We start from the raw sequence: 27,109 nt of genomic DNA, 5'->3' as shown, positions 1-27,109 counted from the left end.
GGTCCTGGTGGATAAATTTGGCAGGTAGCTGGATTGGGGGCGCTCTGAAGACCCCCACGGGCTGTTTCGCGGGTAGAGTGAATGAAAAGAAGGAGGGAGAAAAAGAGAGCGACGACTTTGGCCATTCCCAGAAATGTTGGGTTGAGTATTTGCTCCCTGATCTGGACCGGGTCAAGCACAAGACGGTTGGATATCTATTTTGATCTTCTCCGAGCGGGAGAATTGATCGAAAAGAAGTCTGGGGCTCATTAAAGCAGCTATGTCTGCTTGCAGAAGGAGCAAGCTTCCCACTTAGATCCACCTGCTCTAATGGTAATTCAATCTGGTGGACGGGAAATCAAACAGCTGTATGCCCAGATCAGGCTGGCAAGGTTACTAGAAGTTTGGACTTCCAGAGAGAGACATGTTGGGGTTGGTTTCAAGCTCTGGGTTCCCACTGGACACCAAGCCGTGGTTTGGGGCTCATTCGAACTGTGGTTTGCTGCACAAGCCAAGATTTGTTTGGCTGGGTGGAATGACGTATGCATACACTTTATAAAGGTGTGGGGCAAACTGGGCCGTCCTGGCTTGAGTGAACAACGGCCAAATGAAGCCGTGGCTTGTGCCGTGCATGACCCCGAGGACAGAATGAAGGTTGTTTGTCAAAATCTCAGCCAATGAGGTCACCGAAGGCTTCAGATCCTTCTGAAGCTGCTGAATAAAAAAATCACTTCCTGGTTTACGTCGTCAGGCGTTGCGTGGACTCGGCTAGTGGTGGCTTCCATGAATAAATCATGGTCAAGCCCAACATCTTAGGCAGCTGCTTACCATTCCTGGAGCAAATTAAACCTTAGCAGTTGATCCATAAAAGTAAGTTTTCCTCCCCATTAGAATCTCCCGGTTCTTTCTCCGTCTGCCAGCAATTTTCTTCTCCTCTGCTCCGACCACACATCTAAGAGGTCTTTGACTCCCACCATTTCTTTCCGTTGTGTCTTCAGGAAAGGCACCTTGATGATCAACAGCTATTTTTCCTTGATGTTCTCCATGGCTATGGTCTGTGCCAACGTGCAACACGCCTTCATCTTTGCCATGTTTTCGCGCTTCCTCATTGGCATCTCGATGGGTGAGTTGGGGTGTGGGGCTGGATCATTTCAGGTTTAACCCCCCCAGCAAACAGGAGGGTACCTCCCAGGAAAAGGGCCCCCCGGTTTCCGGCGAGAACAACCTCAATGGCTTAAGGTTGGTAGGCAAAGGGGCCAATGGGAACCTTGGCGACGAGTAGGGTTCTCGTCCCTAAAAGGGCGTTGCAGTTTTGCTCCCTGAATCAAGCGGGGGGCACTTCCAAGAAGACTCTTCTGGGGTCTCGAGCGGGAGCAGATTCGGGGCTGAGTAGAGCTGGCCACCTTGCCTACTCTTGGAAGTGCCTAAAAAGAGGCTCCAAGCATGTTGGTGCCCACCATCTTAACTTTTCTGGAGGTGACCTGGAGCTCAACTTTGAAAAAAATGGCCAGCGGGCCACTCCAAACTAGCCATGTTGGTTGATCAATTGGATTTATCCCCCACCCTTATTTTGTACAACCCAAGGTGGTATACAGAACACCCCCCCTCCTGTTTTCCTCACAGCAACAACCCTGGGAGGTGGGTTGGTCCAAGAGAGCACGGCTGGTCGAAGCCATGCAGCTGGAGGACTAGATCTCGTGGTCTCCCCATTTCCACTCCACATTCACTGCTACTTCACACTTGCTCCGTGCAACGTGGGGGCAATTTATTCTGGCCCCCTTGGTGGGTTCCTCCAGGGATTCGCAACCAGTGAAGATGAAGACCTCTTTTGAACAGGACTGTCATCATCCTTTGTTTTATTCCCCAGGTATTTTCTCGAGCGCGGTTCCCATGTACCTCATAGAGATCAGCCCGGTCAAGTTGAGAGGTGCGATTGGCATGGTGCCCCATCTTTTCCTAGTGATTGGGGTCCAGACGGCCCAGATTTTTGCCTTTCCTGAAATAATGGGCACTGTGGAAGGTGAGGCTTGGTAAGGGGGAAGTGTGGGGACTATGCCACCCAAAATCCACGCATTGACAACTCGTTTCTGCTCGCGCAGGTTGGCCAGTCCTGGCGAGTTTCACAGGCATATTGGCCATCTTCCAGATCATCCTCCTTCCTCCCTTCCCCGAAAGTCCGAGGTATCTGTTGATTCAGAAGAAAGAGGAAGAAGCCGCCAGACATGGTATCCGCTGGGATTGGCGATGGGGCCATATTTAAACTCCTGGTAGGGTGTGTCGTTTCTCAACACTTAGGAAATGTTAAAAGCCCAGATGGGAGGTTGTCAAAGGAAGAATCTGATGGATGGATGGATGGATGGATGGATGGATGGATGGATGGATGGATGGATACAAAGACATTCAAGCCATCACACATAGCAAGGCGATTGATTGATTGATTGATTGATTGATTGATTGATTGATTATGTGCCATCAAGTTGTTGCTGACTCTTGGCAACTACACAGATGAATTATATCCAGGAGGATCTGTCCCCAGCTTGGCCCTTCAGATCTTCCAATGGTTCACTCATCGCCACTGTCACTGAGTCCCTCCACCTTGCTCCTGGTTGTCCTCTTCTTCTCTTTCCTTCCATCTTTCCCGGCAACGGAGAGATGGGTCTTCTCATAATGTGTCCAAGTAGGATAATTTGAGCTTGGTCATTGGTGCCTCGAGTGAGAACTCCGGGTTGATTTGTTCGACGATCCATTGGTTTGTTTTCTTCGCTGTCCACGGTCTTCTCAGAAGTCTTCTCCAACACCAAAGTTCAACACTCTTCTTATCCTGCTTCTTCAAAGTCCAACTTTTGCTTCCGTAAAGGGTCATGGGGAAGACGATGGCTTGCATGATTCTGATCTTAAGGGAAAAATATCTACAGGCCAAGTATCGTCCAAGGAGAACCTATCAGGGATCCTGCTATCTCTGCCCCACCTCAACCTTAGCACCACCCTTGAACCTTCGCTTTGGTGTTTTCTGCCTCTTCTCCCCAGCCCTGAAGGAACTCAGGCTCCAGAGCAACGTGGAGGACGAACTGGAGGAACTCCAACAGGAGGACCTCTTCGAGAAGGCCGAGAAGAAGATGAATTCCTTGCGGCTGCTGGGGTATCGTGAGCTCCGTTGGCACATAATTTCTGTTATGGTTGCGGTAGCCGGCCAGCAGCTTTCTGGTGTCAATGCGGTAAGGAGGCGGTCTCTGGAGCCTTTAAGAAGCTGAGCTTCATCATCTTCATAACAAGCACCATGGAATGGGTTGGGTGAAAGTTGTTTCTGGAGGTCATGAATACCTTCTATGGTGCTACGTCGCCAGTGGTGGCTTTGTGTTGACGTTGAGTATCTACCATGTGGTTCTCTGCCTTACAAGTGATATGACGAACAAAGCCACTTGGCTTTTGAAAGCCATAAGTTTAAGTTTCCTGGAAGTACGGGGATCAGGAGGAGCGTGGACAGAAGCATCTCGTCCCTGACCATATAGCAGAAGGTTTCTAGGTTTACCATCCTGGTCTCTGATCCACCAGACTCTTTTGTTTTGAAGGAGAGTGTGTGGCTCTTCTCTTTAAAATGGGTAACCCAAATGGTTGGGAGTCCAGAAGGAGCCTCTGAAGTGCGGGTTTGGTCCCGAGAACATTTCAGCTGAAACCACAGTTGATCGAGCTTGAAACAAACCATGGCTTAGCACCATACGCGAGCCCCAAAGAGTTTCGTTTCTGGGAAGTGGCCCCCTTCTTGGTTCAGAGAAGCTCCTGGTGGGTTTTCTTCCCTCCTCTTCAATTTCTGCTTTGGATCCCAGCCCTTCTGGTTTTATTTCAGATATACATGTATGCCGAGAAATTGTCCTCGTCCATAGGGTTGAACGAAGAAAATGTCCGATACGTCCAAATCATGACCAATGTCTTGTTGACCGTGGGTGTCTTATACGCGGTAAGCCTCTCCTCCTTTGCTTCCTCCGTCTCTTCATTCATTCTCACTTACCCCTTTTTTAACCCTGTTGAAACTCAAGATTGCCCCGTCTTGATTCTCTTTGGTACGAGAGGGAAAGAAGGGGAAAGGCTGCTAAGATTCTGCGATCATACCCGACAGCAGGATTCCTCAACCTCAGCAACTTTGAGATGGGTGGACTTCAACTCCCAGAATTCCCCAGCCAGGGGAATTCTGGGAGTTGAAGTCCACCCATCTCAAAGTTGCTGAGGTTGAGGAACCCTGCCCTACATCAATAAAATAGTGTTCCAGAAACTCTTAGGGCATCAGACTGGCAGAGCAAACACAGTGCCCTTCAGTTCAGCTAGCCAAAAATAAGAGATTGATCTTGACCGACTGAACATTAGCAAACGTCAGAAACAGTTAATTGGCCCAAATGAGGAAAAAGCAGGAAAAATGGAGGTGGGGAAGACGAATAAACAACAACAGTAATCTAGATATCAAATCTATATGATAACATGGAATCTGTATATCAAAAGAGGAGTTCAAAATGACTTGGCACGTTATTTACTTGAATTGATTCATGGATTAAATGGATTAATTAATGTATCAATCAACATAGCCAAAGGCATAGAAGTTTAAAGAGCCACTGTGGATAATTAGCAGGGGGAGTCCCAGAGAGTAATTCCAGCTTTGTCCTTTTCGTGTAGCCAACAGCAGACAAATGGAGATAGAAAGTAGGCCACCAGGCGATCTCTCCTCTATCCTGCCCCGTGAGAGAAGCAAGTGGGTGGACGGGCACGATCTATCCCACCGTCTTTCCATTTTCCAGATGTACATTGTCGATACTAAAGGACGCAGAGTTCTGCTTCTCATCGGATTTGGGATGTCCACGGTCTTCTGCGTCCTGCTCACCGTGACCATGGAGCTTCAGGTACGTGACGGTGGAGAGGCTGCTCGTCCCCGCGCTCGAGGCGGCCGAAGTCTCCACTTCAATTGCCGGCGCCTCAGGACGGTTTGGGAAAATTCTGTCTTCCTGCCAGAGTTCGGGGCCAGAGTGGGTCAGAAACGCGGGGAGCTGGCGTCTCTTTGCAAAAAGTCTTCTTTAGAGCAGAGCCCCTGGCCGGGTTTTTGCAAGACCGAAGGTGGCCTGTTCTTCTCCCTCCAGCTTCGGTATGCCTGGCTGTCTTACCTTAACTACGTCTTCATCAACGTTTTCCTCATCGTGCACGCCATGGGGCCGAGTAAGTAAGTGTGGGGGCCAACCTGTAGGTGCATTAACTAGATTCGCCCCCCTGCTTTCCTATTATGACTACGGCAACAGCAAAACCTTGCACGTTTCGCTCCTAAAAGGTTTTTCTCGAAAGGATGCAAAGAGAATACAAAGCATTTGAACCCCCTCGAGCACCCTAGATCAGGTTTTCTCAACCTTGGCCGCTTTAAGACGCGTGGACTTCAACTCCCAGAATTCCCCTGGGGAATTCTGGGAATTGAAGTCCATGCGTCTTAAAGCGGCCGAGGTTGAGAAACCCTGCCCTAGATCCAAACCAATGACGGGTTAAATTGCAGGAGGGCAAAGCCAACCCCTTCTCTCAGGGCCAAAGCAAGGGGGCTGGCCCATCCTTGGGGGGATGCAGACATGGAGCACCTCTGTGCCATGCTTGGGGTGGGCAACTGGGCCTCCATAAAAGCACCCCCAAAATTCAAGGAGAGATCAGCGACCGTCCTGTTGCCTTTCCTTGCCGGTGGGGAAACCCCGGAAGGAGAGCTCCAGAAATGCAATTTAGAGAAAAAAGAGGTGGCTGCTTAAAACACACGCACCCACACTCCTTTCGCAGCCTTCACCCTTGTTTTGGTGGCGCAGGTGCCCTTGTCAACTTGCTGATCGGAGAGCTGTTCCTGCAGTCTTCCCGGTCCTCCGCCTACGTCATCGGAGAGTTTTCCCACTGGTTCCTGAACGGCTTGACGGTCCTGATCTTTATCCATATAGAGGTGGGTGATCCCGCAGCGCCTCTCCGGCCACCTCTCCGAGTCAGAAAGCAAGCCGATTCCTGCATCAGGAAGGCTAGTGACCCCTTCTGGGGCCAGGGAAGGTCATTCGGTGTCCCCAAGGCTGAGAAACACAAAGGGGTTGCAGAAGGACCACCCGCCCTGGAGCTTGGCCGAAAGAGATCCAGAGGACCCTTTCGATCTTGACCTTTCCCCTTCGCTCTCTAGACCTTCGTGGGGCCCTACAGCCTCCTCCTTTGCAGCCCCATGAGCATGGCGGCTTTCTTTTACGTCTTGAAGATGATTCCCGAAACCAAGGGAAAAACCTTTTTGGAGATCCGGGGATTGGTGCCAGCCTACAGGTCCAGGAAGACTCTGGTCCAGGAGCCCCCGAGCGAATAAAATCAGCGCCTTCCGCTCAGACTTTGAGTCCGGATAAAGCCATGGCGGCTCGGAAGCGTCCTTCTTCCCCGAAACGGAGAAACCCAGCCCTGCATTTTTTAATCCTGTTCTGCGAAACCAGCCGGGACGCGGCGCCTTCCGTGTTCTTGGACTGGGGCAAGGCGTGGTAGCCCGTTCTTCGTGGCTTGACTTGCTCCCTTGTAAATAGCGAGGTGTGTGTTTGTTTTCATAAAAGTTTCTTGGGACGTAAACGTGGATTTTGCGTGTTCAGTCGTCCTCCAAACACCCCCAAAGAGGCCCTTTTTCCCAGTCCGTTGGAACAAGTTCCCTGCTGGGTGGAAAAACCGGCTGGGCATCACAAGCTTTGGCACCGGGTGAATTCAGTCGTGGCGGTTGGCAAACCGGGGTTGATGGCTTAGCGTAAGGGGTTAAGCTTAACCTGTGGTTTGTGGTTTGGTGTAAGGTGTGAACTGCAGCCCCCAATGGACTGGATTCCCTCACTGAGCTCGCTTACGCTCACAACAGCCTTGCAAGGTAGGCCAACCCGAGGGGATTTGGGAAGAGTGCTCGTTCCAAACCGGATCTGAGTCTCTGCATATTCCCTGTGTTGTGAAATAAAGGGGGATGTTTTTTAGAACTGGGAACAGGGGAATAATAATAATATTATTATTATAATTATTATTATTTATATATTGCCCGGCTCCTGGCGACTCTGTGCAGTTTACAAATTGTTAAACACCTTTTAAAGCAGAGAAACAACAACAGAGTAACATCCTCTGCCTTATAGGTTCAATTTATTCAGCCCCCCCCATTGATTTAGTAGCATTGGTACTAATAACCACCACATCTGGCTATCTCAGGTCCTTGGGAAGAACTCGATAGGTAGATAACAAGGCCAGATCCAGTCTAAACATCTGGCCGACTGTGGGACCAACCGTAATAATAATAATAATCCTTCTCAGCAACACTGTGCAGTTTACCAATGGCTGTTTCCTTGTGTTTAGATGTTTTCAGCAAAGAACAACAAATCGCGTTCTTTGAAGGTTCAGATTATTCAGTTGATCTGGAACTGCTGGAGGCAGAAAATCCCTTCCATAAATCCGATTGTGGGTGGTGGGATCAAATGCACCCCTTTCCCCTTTCTTTGGGTCCCTAAGCCAGATTAAAGGGACACGGCATTTTCTTCGAAAGGGGAAACTCACGGCTGATGGTTGACGGACAGACGGACAGACAGACAGACCCCTTCAAGTCCGCCTTGCAACTGCCCGGGCAGGTCCCCGCAGCTTTGCGGGCAACCTTTTTGGAAGCGGTTGGGCCCTGGCGCCTGCTTCATGCTGTCCCGGATTACTTAATACCCTTTAACAAAATGCCGTAGCGAAGAGGGAGGCAGGTGTGCCGAACTTAGGAATGTCGAAAAGCAAGTTGGGCACCTCCGCCGCGATTAGCCATCCTCATCCCAACCCTGTAAGGTAGGCGCGGACGAGCTCGGGTTAGCCCAGCCAGGATTTGGTGCCAGGTGGAACTCAGGACCTCTTTGGCCGACGGTTTTCGGGGTGACGGCTAGAAACGGCGTAGATGGCCTGCTCGTTTGCAGAAATCAGGGACACCCACCGCTTTTTGCAGCTGTAACATTTTTGCCGGGGGGATTCTAATAGCCAGCGCTTAGCCGGGAGAATGCCAATTCTGGGAAAAGACGGATGTACGCCAACCTTGTAAAGTAGGCTTTCGCCCAGAGGTTTCCCTGCCTCGCACGCCTGGGGCTCTGGGTATCTCCACCCACGTCCCTGCAAGGTGGTGGTGGCTGGTTTGGGTCTGGTTCAGCCCCGCAAGGTGATGGTGGCTGGTTTGGGTCTGGTTCCACCTTTCCTCTTCCAGCCTGGTGCGTTTTTCTTTTAATGAGCAGCCGGATTTCCGTCGTCGTGATGGGAGCTGGGCAGCCCCTGCGTGACATTAAATTAACCAGTGAAGTGTGTGGGACTGGCCCAAAGGCGGGTGCGGGTTTCGTGCCAGGATGCGTGGCGTCCTCTCCTTGCGGATCCCAACCACCACATTTTTTTCCACCCTGCAGAATTTTAAAGGCAGGGAGCTGTGTTTGTTTGCTCGTCTGGGCGACAGTTTTGTGGCTAAGAAACGCCACAATCCTGCTTCCCCTGCCAAGTCAGGTGTGTTACAGGGAGGTGTGCTGCCCTCCCGGCCTTCCTTGCTTGCCGACAACTGCCCCGGGCTGAGGTTCGAAACAACCTGAGCGAGGAATTGCAGAAAGAAATCTGTTTTTTTTTTTCTTTAATGCCCATTCCGGCGATCGCTCTTTCCTTTCCCAAAGTAGCCTGGTGATGGAGAGTTTTCATCAGGCTGTTGGTGGAAAATTGCTGCTCTCCGACGGCAGAGAGCAAAGTCAAGCTGTGAAGTAACAAGGTTTGTGTGCCAGAGAGTCCAAGGGCAGCAAAACAACACAATTGCTTGTTTAAATTTGAATGTGCATCTCGCAGGTGCAATTTTCTGCTCCTCTGGTTTGGATGTGAAAAGGGGCTTGACGGGAAATAGGTAAGTTGTGTGTTGGGGGGGTCTCTTTAAACTTATTTCAGGATTGGAGTGTGTAAAAAAAAAGCGGGGGTGTGATTTTGCACCATGTCTGTCTGGGCTTATATGGGGCACGGGCTTTTCCGCTTCCCTTCTAAGCCTGTTTTTCAATCCAATTCATCCCATGCATTTTTAAAGCAGAGATTTGGCCCTTCGACCGCCGATTCTACCTGTTGGACGTCATTTATTGTCTTATCGATCGAAAGAATTTGCCCGGCTTTTTCCTCTCCCGGCTGGCGTCTCATCAGCGGGGCGAACGAAGAAAATGTTAACATGGGTGAAATGAACGCCGGAGCGTTACTTGTGCTGCAGTTCGGAAACACGACAGGCTGCAGTTTTAGGGTTTTAGCCTTTTCTGCACTCTGCTGTTCCCCGTTTTGTCCCAGTTTAGAGTTTCCAGCGTGGCCAGTTATGCTGGTAATTATAAAAGGGAGATGAATGATGTTCCTTAGTCCAAAAGTGGGGTAGAGGGGCTGCTTGAGAAGAAAATGCCATACGCGTGAGAATCCAGAGGACCAGGGAGGCGGTTTCTGAATGGGAGATGAAGCTCCGTCAAGTTGCTAGTCCTCAAGCTAAACTCCAACTCCTGCAACCCATCGCTGTGGGTGACTTACTGGCCGTTCACACTCCGCTCCTTCGGTGTCGTTTTGATCGGCTTGATGGTGTCCTTAGGGGCAATATGCAGTTATTTGCACAAAGGAGACGCCAAGGAAAGCTTGGAGCCTGGAACCGGAGGATTCGATTTAAACCGGAGCAGGGGGAGGCATTTAAATGCTGGCTCAGGTCATATCATAATTCCAGTCTGGTCCAAGGGGTAGCGGGGGGGCTGACTTTGAAATCTCTGCCAAACTTGGATCTGAAGCGGATGGCAAGACCAGACCCAAGGAACGGCTCCGGATTCCAGATCGAACGAAGGGCTCTAGGCAACCTGGCGATGGGAATCAAATCAAGCATTCGAGTTGCATGGGAGTCGATTCAGGGACCCTGACCCCTGATTTTACTGAACCAAACAGTAAACCAAGCGTGACAGCCGAAAACGCCGCCAGCCGGGGCCAAAGGTCCCATTCGCCTTGCTGCGTCCGCGAATTTGGCCCCAGCTCCAAATTCATTTTTTTATCTCGCCACGTGCTTTTTTCCCCCACCGCTGCTAAATCGTCCCGCTTTGATATTAACAAGCTGACCCAAGATGCACTTTTAGACTCTCGCTTTCAAATGCCAGCTCTCTGCAGATAAACCTCGGATACTTTTTTATTTTTAATGCTTTTAAAAAAGCCGGGGGGGGGGGAGGTTATAATGTTGAAATCAGGAACGTCTGAGAACGTGCCAGGAATTTCTATTTCAACCAAAGCTGGGCCAACCTTCCTAGATATTATTTGGGGATCTCATTCCCTGGATGTTTCAGGAGAATGCAAAAATACCTGGGTCCTTTTATTTCTCTCTCTATTCTGTATCTGCTTGTCTCAGAAAGTCACTTCACCTGTTTTTAAACCTCTTTTGCCACCTGTCCCTTTAACTCTGGATTCGGGGCTGAGCTTTTCTGCTTCTTTATACGTTTAGGAGCATGGGAAGGTAACTTCTCTTTGGGTGCTGGTGTAACAGAGAAATAAGCTTACTAAACGTTTGCTAGTGGTTGTTTGGAGCGAGGTTGGAAAGGGTGCCTGTGGTTTTTATGGTTGCTACTGAAACTGATGCAGGATGATGGGCTCTGTTCACCTCATGGGACTAGCAAAGTGAGGGGCTGCATTTTCAAACTGGGTTAATGCGTCCAGTTTTTCTTTGCATTCATTCTGGGGTGTTCCTGCGCGTTAACCTTCGATCTGAGCTGCAAAGCTCATGGATGTGGTTCAGTGCAAACCTGGAAGGTGGTTTAATTCAGCAGCTTTAGGCGGTTTCTGGTTTGGGCATCAGGAGAAGCTACATGATGGTTGGTTTGGCTTCGCCCATTGGCCTTGCCACATGCATTCCCAGCCTTGCAGCTGGTAAACCATGGTTAATAGCAAAGTGTGATGGGTTAAGCCAGGTGTTACAGCTTAGGCCAAAAAATAAATAAATAGAGTTTAGCGCTCTTTAACTTCTTACTTAAATATTTTTCTACCAGAAGATACAAAGAATTGGCACCCAGGGTTTTCCCTTCCCTGTCGCCATCTCTTCATCCTCCTTTGCTAATTGCAACTCTTCCAAGCTTCCTAGCCTCCCCCCCCGCCCCATTTGCCAGCCCTATTCAGGCAAACACCCACTGTTAAGAACAGCAAGCAGAGGAGGGGTCCCCTAGGAATGGGGGCACCCCAGAGCCAGGCTGGTCCACCAGTGAGCTTTGATAGGACCAGTGCAAGCCTCGGGTGGGGTGGAGGATCAAAGAAGATGGGAATGTCCTGATGAACCCCCCCCCAAAGGGTAAACACCTGCCTATTGTCTGGATTGCAGGGGGAGGAGGACAAGAGGAATGTGTTAATGACTGAACCCGTCAGCCTCCTGAGCTAAGCCAGAGATCTCTGCCCCAAGCAGATTGCAATCTTGGCGTGAATGCGGAAGGCAGCTGGACAGAGGAGAAGAATGAATGGGGAAAGGGATGAAGGAGAAGAAAAGGGGGGGGGAAGGAATGCTGTCTCTCCCTCCCAAGTCCCTTTGAGTTGCAGAGATGCTTGGGGTTCAAAGGATTAAGATAAGAGACAGGGCGGAAGAATGCAGGTGGAGAGCAGGAATTTTTGGGCAGGGAAGCGGAGAGGCGTGAGGGCCCTTAACAGGTGCACCCGCCGTGCCCAATTCTAGCGTGGCCAGGAGGAGAGCATCAGCGGTGCCCGACCAGCCCAGCGGGGTTGGAGAAAGAAAACCATCGGTAGAGGTGGAGGGTTCAAAGCGAAATCAGGAGCCACCTCGGTCCCTGAGAGAGCGGACGAATTCAAGACCCAGAACGTGTGAAGGTTGTTCTGGGGAAGACAGCGTGCGCACCGTCTTTTTGCCCTGTGCTATGGAGAGTGCTGAGGGTTTGCAAGGCTGGGAAAAAAACGTGTTTCAGCTTGGCCGCTGGGAGAGAAGCCTCCGTGTTACGCAACTGTGTGCATTGCACGCTCACGTGCTTGGCAGTAGCGGGTGGCCTGTGCCTTCATCCAAGCCCTGTTGGCACTGGCAATCATGCCCGGGTGGTGTGAGGGTGAAGGACGCAAGGTGCTGCAGCCAATAAAAACTTTGCTGCCTGTAAGAACCTCGCTCAGCTCTTTCTCCCCTTTCCATGGTGCTGAGGACTAGAAACTTGACAGGGCTTTTTAGTTTAAAGTTGCTTCTGAGGAGGGAGAAAAAAACTGAGCTTTGCTGCTTTGGCACAAAAGGACACAGGTCTTGCCTGTCTCTGCAAATATTTCTCTACTTTTGAAGGGACATATCCTGTTTGGTTGCTCTCGTATCCTTTTTATGTAAGAAGCTGACTCCGTTGGGCTCTGTCGGATAGAGTGATTTGGGCCAAGGCTGAAAATAAAACAATGTATTGGGCAAATTCAGGACAAGCGCAAGAAAAAAAGAGGGGGGCCTTGTTCAAATTCTTGATTAGCTTTAGGGCTGTTGTGGCCTTTTATGCACCTCTGAGAAGGGGCTGGAAAATCCATGCAAATGACGAGATTATGCAAGACACAGAGGAAGTTCAAATGCTGTTTTGGGGGATCACTTATCTTCCTCCATTATTCAGCATGATGGAAAGAAAAAAAACATTAATTTTCTGGGGTAGGGCAGGTATAAGACAAGTTTAAATCCTTCACTTTGTGTCTTATTGACTGGCGGACAAACAGCAGATTTATGGAGCAAGAACATAGTTTGCTCTGTTTTATAATTATATTATAATTAATATCAGGTTTTGCTTCCCATGAGAATGTAGGAGCACCCATCTGTGCAATCCTCTTGGCAACAGTACTTTGCCCCGCCTCTTCCTGGAATTGTTTTTTGGCTTCCCAGTCCAGCTGTTGGCATCGGGATCTCCTGGTGGTGTCTTATCCACTAAAATGGTCCAGCCCTCAGCCAGATTGGCAATCCTAATCATTCTTCCCTGGCTCTAATCACAACTGTGGAAATTCAACAAGGCAGTTTTCTCCCACTTTCAGATATGGAGGACACAGATGATCTTTCAGGAATAAATTTTAAAAACCCTCCTTTCTTGCCCCACCCCCACCCCATACCTGGGAATAAAAACTGGAAATTACTGGGCCCTTTTGCAGGCCTTAGACTCACCCACATGGCCTCCCCTTCAAACCACTGTTTGCTTTCACATCCTCTCCCTTTACAACGGGCTTTGTGCTTCAGGCAAAACTGATCCAAAGCCACCTGTTCCTGCTCTTGAGTAACCCCGCTGAATTGCTAAAAACTCCTCCTGTTGATTTAGCCATAATGCAATCATCCTTGGAATTTGGGCCCCTTTGGGGGATGGGGGATTAGTTGCTGTCCTGGAAGACTCCTTTTCTCGCAGCGCCGCACACCCTCTTTCCTGAGAACAGCAGTGCTGCGAAAGGAGGCGTCTTCATGGCATTGGCCAGAGGCTGCAAGATGTGGACCCCGTTGTGGCTTCGTGCCCATCTGAGACTGGAAGCATTTCCAAAAGGCAGTATGAGAAGTTAAAACCAGCCAGAGAGAACTCCCCGCAAAATCTGGGGGAGCGTTCAAAAGCCCGAAGCAATGATTAAAGTCCATGCTGGACGCTGGCAAGGATCTGAACCAGCGTTTAAGGAGAAACCCATGCTGGAAAGTGACTGAGTCATCAACCAGGAAGGATCAGAACATGACAGGTGCAAGTGAAAAAGACTTGGCCGTCTGATAGCCCTTGGGTTATCAGTAAGTTAAATTGTTCTTATTAACTGAGCATATGCTGACTTGGAAGCCAGAGTTGATACCAAAGATCAGCTGTGCTAAGCAAAACCTAAACAGGTAAATATAATATAATCCGGACTGGTGAAGAGGACCGCGCACATTCTTAAAACAAGAACAGAGATCTTCCAGGATTTCTTTGTATGTAACACACACACACACACAGGCAAACATTAATACAAGATAAGAGTCCTTAAAAAACAACACCACCACGTCTAACCAAAATAAGTGAATCTGGTTTTCGGTGCCAAAAAGTAAGCCAGGTTGTTACGGTTGTATCCGCTTTCTAAAGGATGCGGCCTCCAAAGTTGGGAGGCCCCAGCTGCAAAAATGTCATTTATTTTTCCCAGGGATAGAACTTAGAGAAAGGTGGGCTGCAAAAATTCTAAGGGATGACCAGGTTAATGGGAGAAAATGTCTTCAAGCCTCTGGCCACTGCTGGTTTAAATGGGATAACTACCCACTTGGATTTTACAGCTTTGAGGACGCGCCTAGGGTTGCAGGACCCATGTTGTCAATCCAGATGTGGGGGAGATCCAGCTGTTGCGGGGGGAACCAAAGCTTGTAGGGCTTGGTTATCCACTCCAGATCACACCTGGGAGGGAACTGTGGAGATATTGAATACGCCTTCTTATTTTTGTAGGTGCAACTGCGTGGGTAGGGTCATGCAGCAAAGCCCAGAATTGGGGCATTTATTTTCTCAAAGTGGGGAGCAGCTTGGCTGAGACCCTGAGCTCCTGAACGATGGAGAAAACATGAGGGGGAGAAACCACAGCTGGACAAATAGCCTTGCCACCGAAGGCTCGTCATAGGTGAGTGAAGGAAGAAGGCTTCTTGAGTTGAGTCAAGTCAACTCCGTACACACAGCTAAGTCATCCTTATCTTGGGAGCAATAGGAAAGACACTTCCCATTTTTGAGTTTTTTTGGGAGGGGGGCTCATCTTCTCTCCTCTAGCCTCCAGACATGGATTCTCCTCCTGGCCCCCCATCCAGATTCGAACCAAAACTGATCATCTCAGCTTCTTGAGATAAGCACAGGTTGATTTCGTTAGAGATTAAGGAAGGAAGGAAGATATTTTCATCCTGATTGGGTAGAGAGGGGCTTGTGAGAAGGAATACTTTGAAAGACACTCTGCATATCAGTGATAAAGAGTGGTGGCAAATTTACAAGCTTTAGGCCCCCCTGGAGCTTCCGAGAAAATAATGAAGTCTGTAGAGGAGGGGAAAAAAAGCTGGGAAGAAATAAAAGACAAGGGGATGTATTGCTCTCAGTTATCCTTAATCACGCTCCTGGTTTTCCAGCGAAACCAAATAGAGAAAAAGAGGAAAATATGATTACAACCGTAATGTTTGTAAGAAAACCACGTCTGTGTCTCGTTCTACAAAACTGCCTTCCCAGACGTTCTGCCTGCATGAATTTGACTGCAAAAAAGAAATCCGCCTTTCTAACGATGATGACGATTTATTAAATTTATATGCCACCCGACTCCCAGCAACTCTGGGCAAAATCCCTGGGCGTTTCGGGGAGATTTTTGCTCTCTAAGCTTTGCTGCAGACTGGATATATTTTTGAGCTGTTCTGTTTGGACGATTTTTCCCCTTAATGGTTTTGGAAGCAGCCTTGGGGCAAATGGCATATCAAAGCTTGACCCGCACCTTTCCAAAACACAACGAAGTTTGTTTTATGCTCTTGGGAAGCGTCTCTGTTGCCCGGTGGATTCCTCTGCAAACAAAGACGGCTGTTTTTGCTTCCTCGTGGTGGGAGGAGCAAGGCTGGGGTGGCATCTTTCACCCCACGGAGAATCAGGAATTTCCCCCCCTTCTCCAACAGGCCAATTTGGGGTCTGCGCTCTGTCTACGTGCTGGAGGGATTTCAGTGGGACTGGAGTTAAGGGTCACTGAGGTCCCTGCAGCTGGAGGAGGCGCTTTTGCAAAGCCCCAGGCACCCCAGAGGGTGGCTGGAGGGCTTATCTGTTAGGGGTCACGTAAGCAATGGTTCCCTCCCAGATACCCTTACAAAAAAGGAATTTTCCAGGGAGGAGGGGGCGGGGTCAGGAAAAGAAAGGAATATATAGGATGGAGAGAGAGGTGGGCTTGGAGTGGCCTCCGGCTTGTTGAATCACAGCCGCGAAGCTGGGGGAGAGGCTCTGCGAAATCCAGACCTTTTTGCAGGCAGGAAATAGCCGGCTGGAAGCAGGAATTCTGTGCCGCTTGAAGGTAAGGAAGAAAAGATCATCCTGGGGGGATTTTAGAGACAGAATGGCTTTGCAAAGCGATGCATTTATTTATTTATTTATTTGGAGAGTTGGGTTCAGTTGTTTAGTAAACTCTGCGGGATGTTTTCAGAGGAGGACAAATTCTGTTGTTTTTTTAGAGTGTTTGGATCGCAATGGGTTATTGGACCGTTGTTTTTCTCCCAACCCACATCCTCCAGGTGGGCTGGAGCCCCCATCCCCCCCAGCCAGCGAAGCTGGGGATGATGGGGCCCCCCAGACGAATCCAAGAGAGGGAGGGGGGGAATGGTGGGAAATATTGAAGCGGAAAGGTTTGGAAAAATCCAGGAGAAAGGAGGGGAGGAAAATACTTGAGTTATTTGGAATGAATAAACCTTCGTGGATCGTTTCTCTAGTTTAAAGCAGTTGGCTGTTTTAGGTTTTTGGCTTTTTTGCTCTAGGGAAACCCTTTTTCAAAATTAAATACTGCATTTTTAGCTGGAAATGCTGATGGCTCCTCCCGCCTGGAGGTTCTGCTCATCCTTCTCTGCTTCTTTAGAAATTTATTTTCTAAAGATTTAGAAAAGCTTTAGAAATTTCCGAGCGCAAGGAAACGGCTGTGAGTTTCCCCTTGGCATCGTGCGCCCCCCACTCCCCTTGCAAACATCACGCAGCAGAAAGCAAATTATGTCCTCGCTTCGAGAATCCCCTCTTGACCTGATGGATTGGGGTCCTGGCTGCACATTAAGGAATTGGAAGTGTTCTTTGGCAATCTATGGCTTGAGGACTGGACTACAACTCCTATCAGCCCCAGCCGGGGCCCCCAGTAGGCTTTTTGAATAGGATATTTGGAGCACAGGCGCCTTCTGGCCGTAATGAGCTGTTGTTTGGAACGGGCAACTCTTCGTGGACAAAAAAAATAATTTCCCCAAACAGCATCCTGTTTCTAACCCCATCATCCAGATGTTTTCCAAATCCTGGTCCCTAAAAACTGCCAAGGGATTCTGGAATTTGCTGCTTCTAATCCTGAAGGCACTAAGTGGAACTCTGCTCCCTATTTTTTTTTCTAACCCCCCCCCCCTTTTTAAAGCTAGCTTTAAAAACTTGAGAGGCAAAGAGTCTGAACGCCTGCTCTGCAGCCCAAAAGTTCCAGAGGCCCTCAACTACAATTCCAATAAGCCCCAGGCTGTGATTATGGGGTACCAAATACCTGGAAGGGCCTGGCACGCCTCTGCTGTGTTGTTTTAAGGACAATAATGGGGGCATTAGTGAGTCCTTGGGAAAGGGATCTGTGTAGGGTCTCCAGAGCCGAATAAAGAAGATTTTTGGGGAACTGGGGGTGGCTGCAGCTTATCAAACAAAGGATTTTTCTTCCTTTCTTCCTGCTGTGCAAAGCGTGACTGGAATCCGTCTCTTCTTCCAGCCGGTCCCGCAACAAAGGCCCAGAGAGCGGTTTTCCCACCCCGAAGCCTCTTGGCTCGCCGATCCAGAGGTGGAAGGTCGGAAAGGCCCAGGGTGTCAATTTTATCCAGGACAGCTTGTAAAATAAATTGCTCTGCGTCACCAACTCCTCTTACTCATTGCATGTAATTGCACGTGTTTATAACCCTTTCCGTGGGATTTATTTCATTCTTTCTCCGTTCCTCTGCTTAGGTCCGCGGGGCAGAAAAGAGTTAAAATGCCGTTGTCTAAGCCCCAAGAACCCAGGAAGGGGGTGAGTGCAGTTTTCTTCCTGGGGGGGCGGAAATGGGGGGAGACGGGAGGACCACGTGGGGATCTGCAAGGGATCTTTTGGGAAGGATGACTGGGCAGGAGACCCTGCAATAAACATTTTTAAAGGCTATTTCACTCTTTGGGTGGGGAAGTCACAACGTGCGGACTGCCAGCTCGCCATCAATTCTGTCCCGGGACGGGGGGTGTCTCTGTGTGAACCGCAGCGGTGATGTAGGTGCAAAAGCCAGGCGGATTTGAAATCCCCCCCCCCCGTTTCCTTTGCATGCATTAAAAATACTATTGAGATGTGCGAAGGGTTTGCCACCGCTTGGCTCGTTGGGAGGGCTCTCAGAGTTAATCTCCTTAAGTAAAGTTCCCATTTTGCAGATGGGAAGACTGAGGCAGGCAAGAACGGCTCCCGGGAGGGTCGGTTAGAATGGTTTCAATTCGGTCTCTTGGGTTGGCTTCCCCGTGTGATGGTTGAGTAACCCTGTCCCCCTCCTTTGCAGAGAATGACGGTGATGCTCGCTCTGGTGACCCTCATAGCTGCCTTCGGATCGTCCTTCCAGTACGGATACAACGTCTCCGTGATCAATTCTCCCGCTCCGGTTTGTTGGAGAAGGGCTATTTAATCCCTTTAGGGGGCATTTATTGGGGGTTTATAAACTGCAAAGAAGGGAGAGATGCCCAAGTGGCCGATAACTCTTGTTTTTCCAGGTTTGCTTAAGAAAAATCCTTTTTTTTTTTGATGATGGCTTCTGCTTCTCTCTGCACGGAGCAAGACGTGGCTCGATGGTCCTTTGAGCGCAACCTGGATTAAATCCGCTTAAATTTTCCTTTGAGGACACAGAGACCCATCTGTCTCTGGTTATAATCTGGAGATAAAGCGCCTGCTTGTCTTCTGTTTTTCGGCACCCTCTTGCTCAAAGGTTTCGGGTCCCCAGAGCATCCTGGCTCAGCCTCTACAAAGAGGGAAGAATCTGGTTGCCGGAGACCAGAATGGGATTTTTGATGTATTTTGCTTTCTGCAACTGCAGATAAGAGCTAAAAAGCAGACCCTTTCTGTGATAAAAGATTTAAAGTTAGTCTGCTCGTGGGGAAGACCTGGGTGTGCAATGCAGAGAAAGCCGCTAACCGATTTAGTAAATGGGTCCCAGCCACACAAATGCACGTCGTCCTTGGATTAGGCCGACCTGTGATTTGCAAACTGCGGTTAAGGGCTTAGTGCGGTACAGATCAAACAATGTACAAATCATGGATGAAAAAAAGCAGGTTTTGGAGGGAGGTAGCCGTGAGCAGCGACTCGTTTCAGCCCAAAGGACAAACTTTTAATCTTGCTTAAATCCACTTAGGCCAAGCCTGGTGCTTTCCACCTGTAGCCCTCTAGCCGTGTGGGCTGAGGGTGGGGAGGGTTGGTACCCAACCCATCGGAAGCCCCCTCCCCACCTTTTGTGGTCCTGGGTGGCTGTTGATCCTCCTCTGATCTGTCCTTTCTTCTAACCCTCCTTCTTCCAGTTCATGCAAGAGTTTTACAACGAAACTTACCAGGAGCGATATGGTAAAATTATGGATGAGAACTTGATGACCGCCCTCTGGTCTCTCAGCGTGTCGTTCTTCCCTCTCGGGGGGTTCTTTGGATCACTGATGGTGGGCCCCATGGTGAACAGCTGTGGCAGGTAGGTGGAAGATCTCCTCCTCTGCTTGCACAACTCACATTCTGGGCTGGGTGTGGTGTTCCTGCTGGCCTGGGAGACGCAAAACTGGATTTTCTGCCCTGGGAAGTTGAGACAGGGCAGAGGAGCAGCTCCAGGATGACCTCTGGCTTGGCTTTCCTCCTTGGGCTGTTGGGTGTCCAAGCAGAGAGAACCTCCCGCCTGGATCTGGTGGTCTTCTGTTGGGCATGGAAGCGTCTTCTCTAGGGAGGAAGAGGGTTGAGGGCCAGATCGTCATCCGTGGGGGCCCCAGCTTGAATCTTCTGAACCTCTTGAGATGTTCTCCTCCTCTCCAGAAAGGGCACACTGCTGATCAACAACATCTTCTCCATCATCCCCGCCATCCTCATGGGGACCTCCAAGGTGGCCAAGACCTTTGAAGTGATCATCATCTGCCGCATCGTTATTGGCATCTGCGCAGGTGAGCCCCCCAGTGCTCAGGCGAGGGGCAGCCTCGTCCGTCTTATACTCTGTTTCCTGCGACCGGGTTAAAAAGAGAGCGGGTGAGCGTGGGATGGGGGAATGAGCCGGGGAGTGTGGTGGGGTAGGTGGAAAACCTGCTTTTTTAAAGCTTAGCAAGTCTGCCCTCCAGCAGCAACTGCCCCCCGCGAGATGCCCACGCCCAAGAGCCGCAGAAAAGTCCAGGGTTTGCAAATCCAGATGGCGCTTCTCCTGCCAGTCAAGCGGGAGAGAGAAAAGCGTAGGGTTAGAGGTTGGGGACAGGGGAGAGGGAAATGCAAAGAAATACACAGAAAAGGGGTTGCAGAAGGAAGGAGGGTCGTCCTTTACCCGTGGAACACGCAACACGCCTGGAACCTCTGGCAGGAAACCCGTCTTTTGGGGGTGAGGGGTGTGCGCCCCGCTGTACTATCTTGCATCTGTTGTTTCCGAATCAGGGCTCTCTTCCAACGTTGTCCCCATGTACCTCGGGGAGATGTCCCCCAAAAACCTCAGAGGAGCTGTCGGGGTGGTGCCCCAGCTGTTCATCACGGTGGGCATTCTGGCAGCCCAGATCCTGGGAATGCGGATGGTCCTTGGAAGCGCCGAAGGTAAACCGGGGAGGCCCCTGCAGAGCGGGCAGTGGTGCAGGCGGCGCGGGGTGTCCTAACGCTTCTCCCTCTTCCGCTGCAGGGTGGCCGATCCTCATGGGCCTAACAGGAGTGCCCGCCGCGTTGCAGCTCCTCCTACTGCCTTTTTTTCCTGAGAGCCCCAGGTACCTGCTGATCCAAAAAGGTGATGAGGAGAGTGCAAGAACAGGTACGTTTCCAGCTGGTCCTTCTCGGTGATGCTCGAGTGGTTTGTCTGCCTTGAGTTTTCCTCTCCCCCCCCCCAGTCCTTTTTCTTTCTATGTCGTTTCTTTTTCGATTCTAAGTTGAAAGCCATTGGCTGCCTGGAGTTTTCCTCTCCCCTCCCCAGTCCTTTTTCTTTCCGTGTCGTGACTTTTTCGATTCTAGGGTGAGAACCAAAGGGTCTGGGAAGTTTCTCCAGTGTCTCTAAGACTTCCCCAGCTTATAAAATTATAAAGCTTTGGCTTTATAATTCTGGGGTGGATGTTGGGAAGAAGCATCACTTGGGTATTGTTTGGACTCAGTTTAATACATCCCTTTCATGCAGGAGTAAAAGTTCTGTCCCCCGTGCAGATGTGTACATTGGTGGTCCCCAGATGTGGCTGAACCACAATTTGAGTATCCTTTAGTCTCCTCTGGGTTTCCTGCGAGATTCATTTTCCCCTTTTTCTCCTGCTCAGCTCTGAAGAAGCTGCGAGGCCGGGACGACGTGGAGGATGAGATGGAGGAGATGCGGCAGGAGGACCTAGCGGAGAAAGCCGAGGGGCGAATGTCGGTGCTGGCCCTGTTCACCTACCGAGGCCTTCGGTGGCAGCTGATCTCTATCATCGTCATGATGATGGGGCAACAGCTCTCTGGGGTTAACGCGGTAAGGAAGGATCGTGCAGTGCGCACTTTAAGAGTCGGGGTTCCCAGAGGTCATCCAGACCCACCCTTGACCCGTGCAAATGTGGCATCTTTTCTCTAAAGAGGAGGGTTTGGAGCGTGTGATGGGTTGGAAGAATTGGTCACGTTTTACTGGCTGGTGGGGAAAAATCTAAACCAGTGTTTCTCAATCTTGGCCACTTGAAGATGGGTGGACTTCAACTCCCAGTTGAAGGCCGTTGGCTGTCTGGAGTTTTCCTCTCCCCTCCCCAGCCCCTTTTCTTTCTGTGTCTTTTCTTTTTTGATTCTGAGCTGAAAGCCATTGGCTGTCTTGACTTTTCCTCTCCCCGCCCCAGTCCCTTTTCTTTCTCTTGTTTCTTTTTTGATTCTAAGCTGAAAGCCATTGGCTGTCTGGAGTTTTCCTCTCCCCTCCCCAGCCCCTTTTCTTTCTCTGTTGTTTCTTTTTTGATTCTAAGCTGAAAGCCATGGGTTGTCTTGAGTTTTCCTCTCCCCTCCCCAGTCCAATTCTGGGAGTTGAAGTCTACCCATCTTCAAGCGGCCAAAGTTGAGAAAAACTGATCTAAACTGTTGGGGGCCCAGGGATCCTTGGATGGGAAACCACAAGGAAATCTTGAGGCAGTAGAGACCAGGGGACGTCGACTTCGTTCTCTTGGGGCTGACCACAAGGCTGTTTCGGTCTGATTTGCAGGTGTACTATTATGCTGATCGAATATACCTGAATGCAGGAATAGAGGAAAACAACGTGCAATTCGTCACGGTGGGAACAGGAGCCGTCAACGTAGTCATGACTATCGTTGCGGTATGTTGGCTACGCTTTGGCCTCCTTATTTGGCACAATGAAGGCTTGCCCAAGGTCCTTGCTCTGCGGTCTTTTGCAATGAGCTTTTGCAATTCTTTTAGAATTTTAGAAGAACCCAAATGGACACCAGTTTGCAGCTGGTGAAAAATAATCATCTTCTTGGGAATTACCGCGGTCTTAAAGACGCTGTGACCAGCTTCTGTCTGTCTCTTTGTGTCGTGCTGGTCATTGAGCGAATAAAGGTTACTTGCACTTCTAAACGGGGGGTGTAAAAATTTGGAGGTAGGCCGTAGCAAAATGGAGCAGTTATTATGAATAGCGTTTATGAGCATTTATTACATTTGGAGCTGTCCAGCTCCATGAAGATTTAGGGTGGCCTAGAACATTAAAAACCGTAGTTCTAAGTTAGTTCAAACAATGATGGGATCACCATCCTGGGGGTGCCACTAAGTTTTCCAGAATTTTTTTCCTTTCATTTGCTTTTATTGAAATATGATGAGCCAACAAGATCAAGGGACTAAATTAACGTAACTCCAAGATGCATAGAGAAGAAAGGAAGATACAGAAGTCCCCCCCAAAATCTACTAAAATTAAAAAGTCCTGGAAAACGATGAGGGAAGGAGCTATGCACAGCTCTTTAAAATTTGAAGGCTGAAGCAATGGCTTGCAGGGGTTCCCACCTGAATGAGAAATCATATTTTACCTATTTCTTTCCTTTTATTCTTAAATCCAAAGCCACTCTGGTTTACACAATCCAGTTTTGTACCCCTTGGTGCATGCGCACGGATGAAAGTTGCACCTGAGGTGAAATCCATCCATCACTTGCTTATCTCCACGAGGATGATGACGATCTGATTTATTTCGATTTTGCTTTGAGAGAGAGAGAGGAAGAAAAACCGCGCTAGAAAGGCTGGTTCTTCCAAGCCAGACAGAAATCAAATTAAGTTGGGCTCAGAAAGTCTTACTCTTCCTGGCTATGAAAGAAGGGAACGTGGAGAGCAGTTTGTCGGCCAAATGCAGTTTGAAGGATTTCGGGAGGGCCGGAGAAGGACGGGGGACTCCCATAACTGCCTTATGGTTTTAGGTGTCACCATCTAACTCTTCCCTTTTCCCCAACTAGGTCTTTATCATCGAGTCCTTGGGACGAAGGGTGCTGCTTCTGGCTGGCTTTGGCATCTGCTGTGTTGCCTGCGCGGTGCTAACCTTAGCGCTGAATCTCAAGGTTTGTCCCAAAAAAAGGCTTTTGATCGGCTGGAAGGGAAGAAGATCCGGGTGGAGCATCCAGGAAAAGTCTCATCATTTTAGCCTAGATTCCTGCATAGCACGCTTCCTCTCCGTAATGATATGTGGGCATGACCACAGGAGACAGGGGGAAGAGCTGCAGTCGGGGTGGCTGACATGTAAAAGGTTTCTCAGCCTGCAGGAGGAGAGCGGGCGGGTGGGACATGCTTCAGAAGGGACCCTCCCTAATGTTCAGGAGAATGCTCTCCTTCAGGTGTGCAAGATCCTGTGAATATAACCTTACAATAAAGGAAGAGTTAGCCCACCTTGCAGGGCTAGTGCTTCCCTCTCGGCCTAACTCGAGCCAATTTCTCCCCCTCCCAGACGATCACGTGGATGCCTTACATCAGCATCGCCTGCATAATCTGCTACGTCATCGGACACGCAATCGGAGCAAGTGAGTAGACACGTTGCCCGGTTCGGACGTGTGCTCAGAGGACACACAGATGGGCCTTAAATCTAGGTCAGCTTGCCCGGGCATCGACGCTGTCCGCTCAATATTCATTATATACCCTGACCTACGTAGGGAATATTGTCTCTCTGCACGAGGCTACGAGCTGGACCAGAACCCCCCCAAAAAGTTAACAGCACTTTCAGATTCCCCCCCAAAGAAACGACTTGGGTGATTCCATGAAATCCAAAAGAGTCGAGCTTGACTTAATGTTTGCAGAGTTTCTGCCCAGATGCCCGGCCGTACAGTAATTGAACTGGGCATCAGGGCTACTCTAAATCCTTAAAACAATTTGAACCGGTTTGTTTCGTTTATCCAATGGATGCATGGATCTCCTCTCTGGGGTAAATATATTCTGCATAAGAGAACTTGAGGTACAGTCTCTTCGGTTTGAAACCCCTTCGTGTTCCTAGTCCTCAAGAGATGGCAAAATTAAGAGATGGGAAAATGAGCTTGTTCGCTGAAGAGAGAGATCAGCATTTATTAGTGACTGGCAATCCCTGACGGACTTTTTGCTGAAGAAGGAAAAAATGAATTTGTGATTTATGGGTTTAATGATTAGTTCAGGTAGCTTACAGAAGCAGGAAATTATGATGTAAAGAGAGGGTAAAGTATAAATGCATTTATCAAAAAGATCAGAAGCTGCTTTTTTATAATCTTCTTTTCTTTTTCTATTTTCTTTCTTACTTATTCACTATTCTTTTTTACTTTCTAATTTCTCTTGGTTTCTTTTCTAACATTTTATTGCTTTTATCTGCTCAAAAATGTCTTCCATGCAGACATTTAATATAGTTTCTAGTCCTCATGAAGCAACTTCAGTGGAAAAGTATAGGCAATTGCATTTTGCATTCTTAGAAGCTCAGCGAAGGTGGGAGGTGGGGGAAGTGGAGTTTAATTTGATTTTTTTGGGTAAATGAAGGCAACCCCCTTTGTTCTTTCCAATTTCTGCTCTTCTAGGCCCCATTCCCAGCGTCATGATCATGGAAATGTTCCTGCAGTCCTCTCGGCCCGCTGCATTCATGGTGGGAGGCTCTGTGCACTGGCTTTCGAATTTCACCGTGGGGCTTGTTTTCAGCTACTTAGAGGTAATCGTTTGTAAGCTCTGAAACTTTTTGCAAAAGGAGGAATTCGTGTCGGGAAAATGCAGTCGGCCCTGTATTCTGCTAACACGCGTGAAGGTACAAAAATGGGAGTCCGACTTTGCACAGGTGGCGTCACCCCATTTCCCCAAGCCATGGTTCATTTCAACCAAGTTGATCGAGTCCATCGCAGTGGCTTGGTGGACGCAACTGGGGGGTGTGAATGGTCAGATGGGGGGGGGAGTTTAAACTCTTATGTCTGAATAGTTCCTTAGGAAACCAAAGCTTTGGTTCGATCTTGAACCTTCCGAGGTTCCTCACAAAATAAGCATTTTTTGAAAAGCTGCCGACCGGCGCAAATTCGACCTCCCTTCCAAATCTCCCGTGCGTTTGTTTCTCCTCCAGCGAGGGCTCGGCCCCTACTGTTTCCTGATTTTCTGCGCCGTCTGCTTGGCCACCGCCATTTACGTCTTCCTCATCGTCCCCGAAACCAAGAACAAAACCTTTATGGAGATCAACCGGATCATGGCCAAGAGGAACGGCACCGAGGAACAGGCGGAGAAGGACGAACTGAAAGATTTCACCGCCATCTCCGCCCCGTACGGCAAGAAAATCGAGGGGGAGAGAACCAGCGCCTTGTAAGGTCTTGCAGCCCACCCAATTTCCCCCACGCGAAGGTGGGTCCACTGTAAATAAAGCCACAGAGCGGTGCTTTGATGCTTCTCCGGTTCGCCAGGCACCTCTCTTCACCTCTACGGGCAAGGGGCACCCCCAACATCTTAGCTTTCCGAGGAGGAAGCGGGCGCACGAACATTGCAATTTTTCAGTGGGTGCCCTCCGAGGTGGGAACGGAGTTGGCGAAGATCCTGCTTTGGGAGGGGCTCAGCTCCCGTTGGCGCACGCTTGGAAAGCGCAAGCGGGCGAAACCCGCGCTGCGTTCCTGATGGGGCGGACCCTGAAAAATGCATCAATATTCTTCCTTCTTTGCTGTGGTTCTTCTTGCATACGGGCACATCCGTAGTTCTGTTCTCCCACGTGGATAGCGATGGGGCTTCTGTTCTTCGAGAACCCCCCTAATTGAACCGGGGAAAGAGACCCCCCGTTGCATACCCTGAAATTCAACGGGTGCATTTTATTGTCACCCCCAGCCTCTCCCCGAAGTGATGCCTTCCAGATGGGTTAGGCCAATCTTCCTTTAGAGCAGCGTTTCTCAATCTTCTCAGCTTTAAGACAGTGGACTTCAACTCCCAGAATTCCTCAGCCAGCATGGCTGGCTGAGGAATTCTGGGAGTTGAAGTCCATCCATCTTAAAGTTGAGAAGATTGAGAAACGCTGCTCTAAGTTGAACAATTTCCAATCTAAGCCACTCTACGCTGTGTTTTGAGACAGGAAAACATCCCCTAAACATAGAAGACTAGCCTTTCAGGGTTCTGCATTAGCCAGGATGCCTGACATGCTAGATATCAATCACACATTCCCCTTTGGAGGTCGATTGCCAGATCCCTGCATTCAAGGTGAGCTTCCAGGGGATTTAGCAGCCAGGCTTCAAAATAATCTCTACCCCTAGGAATATTCCTGCACTGAGCTCAGTGGGATCCTGACGACCCTTCTTCCTTTTGTATTTTGTTTTCCAAAACGGGCTGCCGGGTTCCCTGCAACCAGAATCGCCCTTACCGGCCCGAGGTTCGAAACCAAACCTCGTCTGTTTACATGAGCACGTTGAGAACTGGCAAAGAGAGCATTGTAAATATCCTGCAATGGATTTATATCCGTGTGTGTGTTTTTGGTTTTGCTGTTTGTTTTTTTTTTCCAAGGTGTGGGGGACTGTATTTTGCACAAAGGATCGCGGTGTATTTTTTCTTTAGTGCTGCAAAATAAAAGAGTTGTTGGATAAAGCTTGAAAAGATGCCACGCGTGTGTTCAAATCAGCCGCTGCGTTTGGTTGGAGATAACGCAATGCTGGGGCTGCTGTGCCGCAATATATTTACAGCTCCACACTGACTGGAGGGAGGAGAAATCGGATTTGGTACCCACGGGGCCCACCGGTATAGCCTTAACTGCATTTATTTTATTTTATTAAATTTTATTATTTTTTTTGAAGGGGGGGACTTATAGCTAAAGAATGTCCTTCAGTTCAGTTTGGTGCTTCCCAACTAACTCTAG

At 49.3% G+C, this 27,109-nt stretch overlaps 2 protein-coding genes across 3 annotated transcripts; both read left to right on the top strand.

Annotated features, from left to right (window-relative positions):
• Positions 1-753: 753 nt before the first annotated feature.
• Positions 754-5,292, top strand: LOC103065980 (solute carrier family 2, facilitated glucose transporter member 5-like). 2 transcript variants are annotated; one of them, XM_025169071.2, is made up of 8 exons: positions 754-849; positions 978-1,102; positions 1,847-1,999; positions 2,079-2,204; positions 3,007-3,194; positions 3,824-3,934; positions 4,764-4,865; positions 5,100-5,292. In XM_025169071.2, the coding sequence occupies exons 2-8, from the start codon at positions 991-993 to the stop codon at positions 5,181-5,183; spliced, it is 876 nt and encodes a 291-aa protein (XP_025024839.1). In that variant the 5' UTR covers positions 754-849; positions 978-990; the 3' UTR covers positions 5,184-5,292. The 2 variants fall into 2 exon arrangements, with proteins under 2 accessions (XP_025024839.1, XP_087992908.1); XM_088136782.1 differs by having other exon boundaries at positions 4,764-5,292.
• Positions 5,293-8,737: 3,445 nt separating this feature from the next.
• Positions 8,738-26,831, top strand: LOC103064213 (solute carrier family 2, facilitated glucose transporter member 5). Its single transcript, XM_007432043.4, has 14 exons — positions 8,738-8,866; positions 14,391-14,559; positions 17,613-17,673; positions 18,182-18,280; positions 19,188-19,348; positions 19,681-19,805; positions 20,281-20,433; positions 20,516-20,641; positions 21,132-21,319; positions 22,025-22,135; positions 23,256-23,357; positions 23,741-23,813; positions 24,825-24,952; positions 25,352-26,831. Exons 3-14 carry the CDS (start codon positions 17,638-17,640, stop codon positions 25,586-25,588), a joined length of 1,539 nt encoding a protein of 512 aa, XP_007432105.1. The 5' UTR covers positions 8,738-8,866; positions 14,391-14,559; positions 17,613-17,637; the 3' UTR covers positions 25,589-26,831.
• Positions 26,832-27,109: the final 278 nt, after the last annotated feature.

The sequence above is a fragment of the Python bivittatus genome, unplaced genomic scaffold, assembly GCF_059951505.1.
Source record: "Python bivittatus isolate LINGU-HERP-01145 unplaced genomic scaffold, Pbiv_v1 ctg000090_np1212, whole genome shotgun sequence".
In the NCBI taxonomy this organism is placed as follows: domain Eukaryota; kingdom Metazoa; phylum Chordata; class Lepidosauria; order Squamata; family Pythonidae; genus Python; species Python bivittatus.
This window is presented reverse-complemented; position numbering and strand designations above follow the sequence as displayed.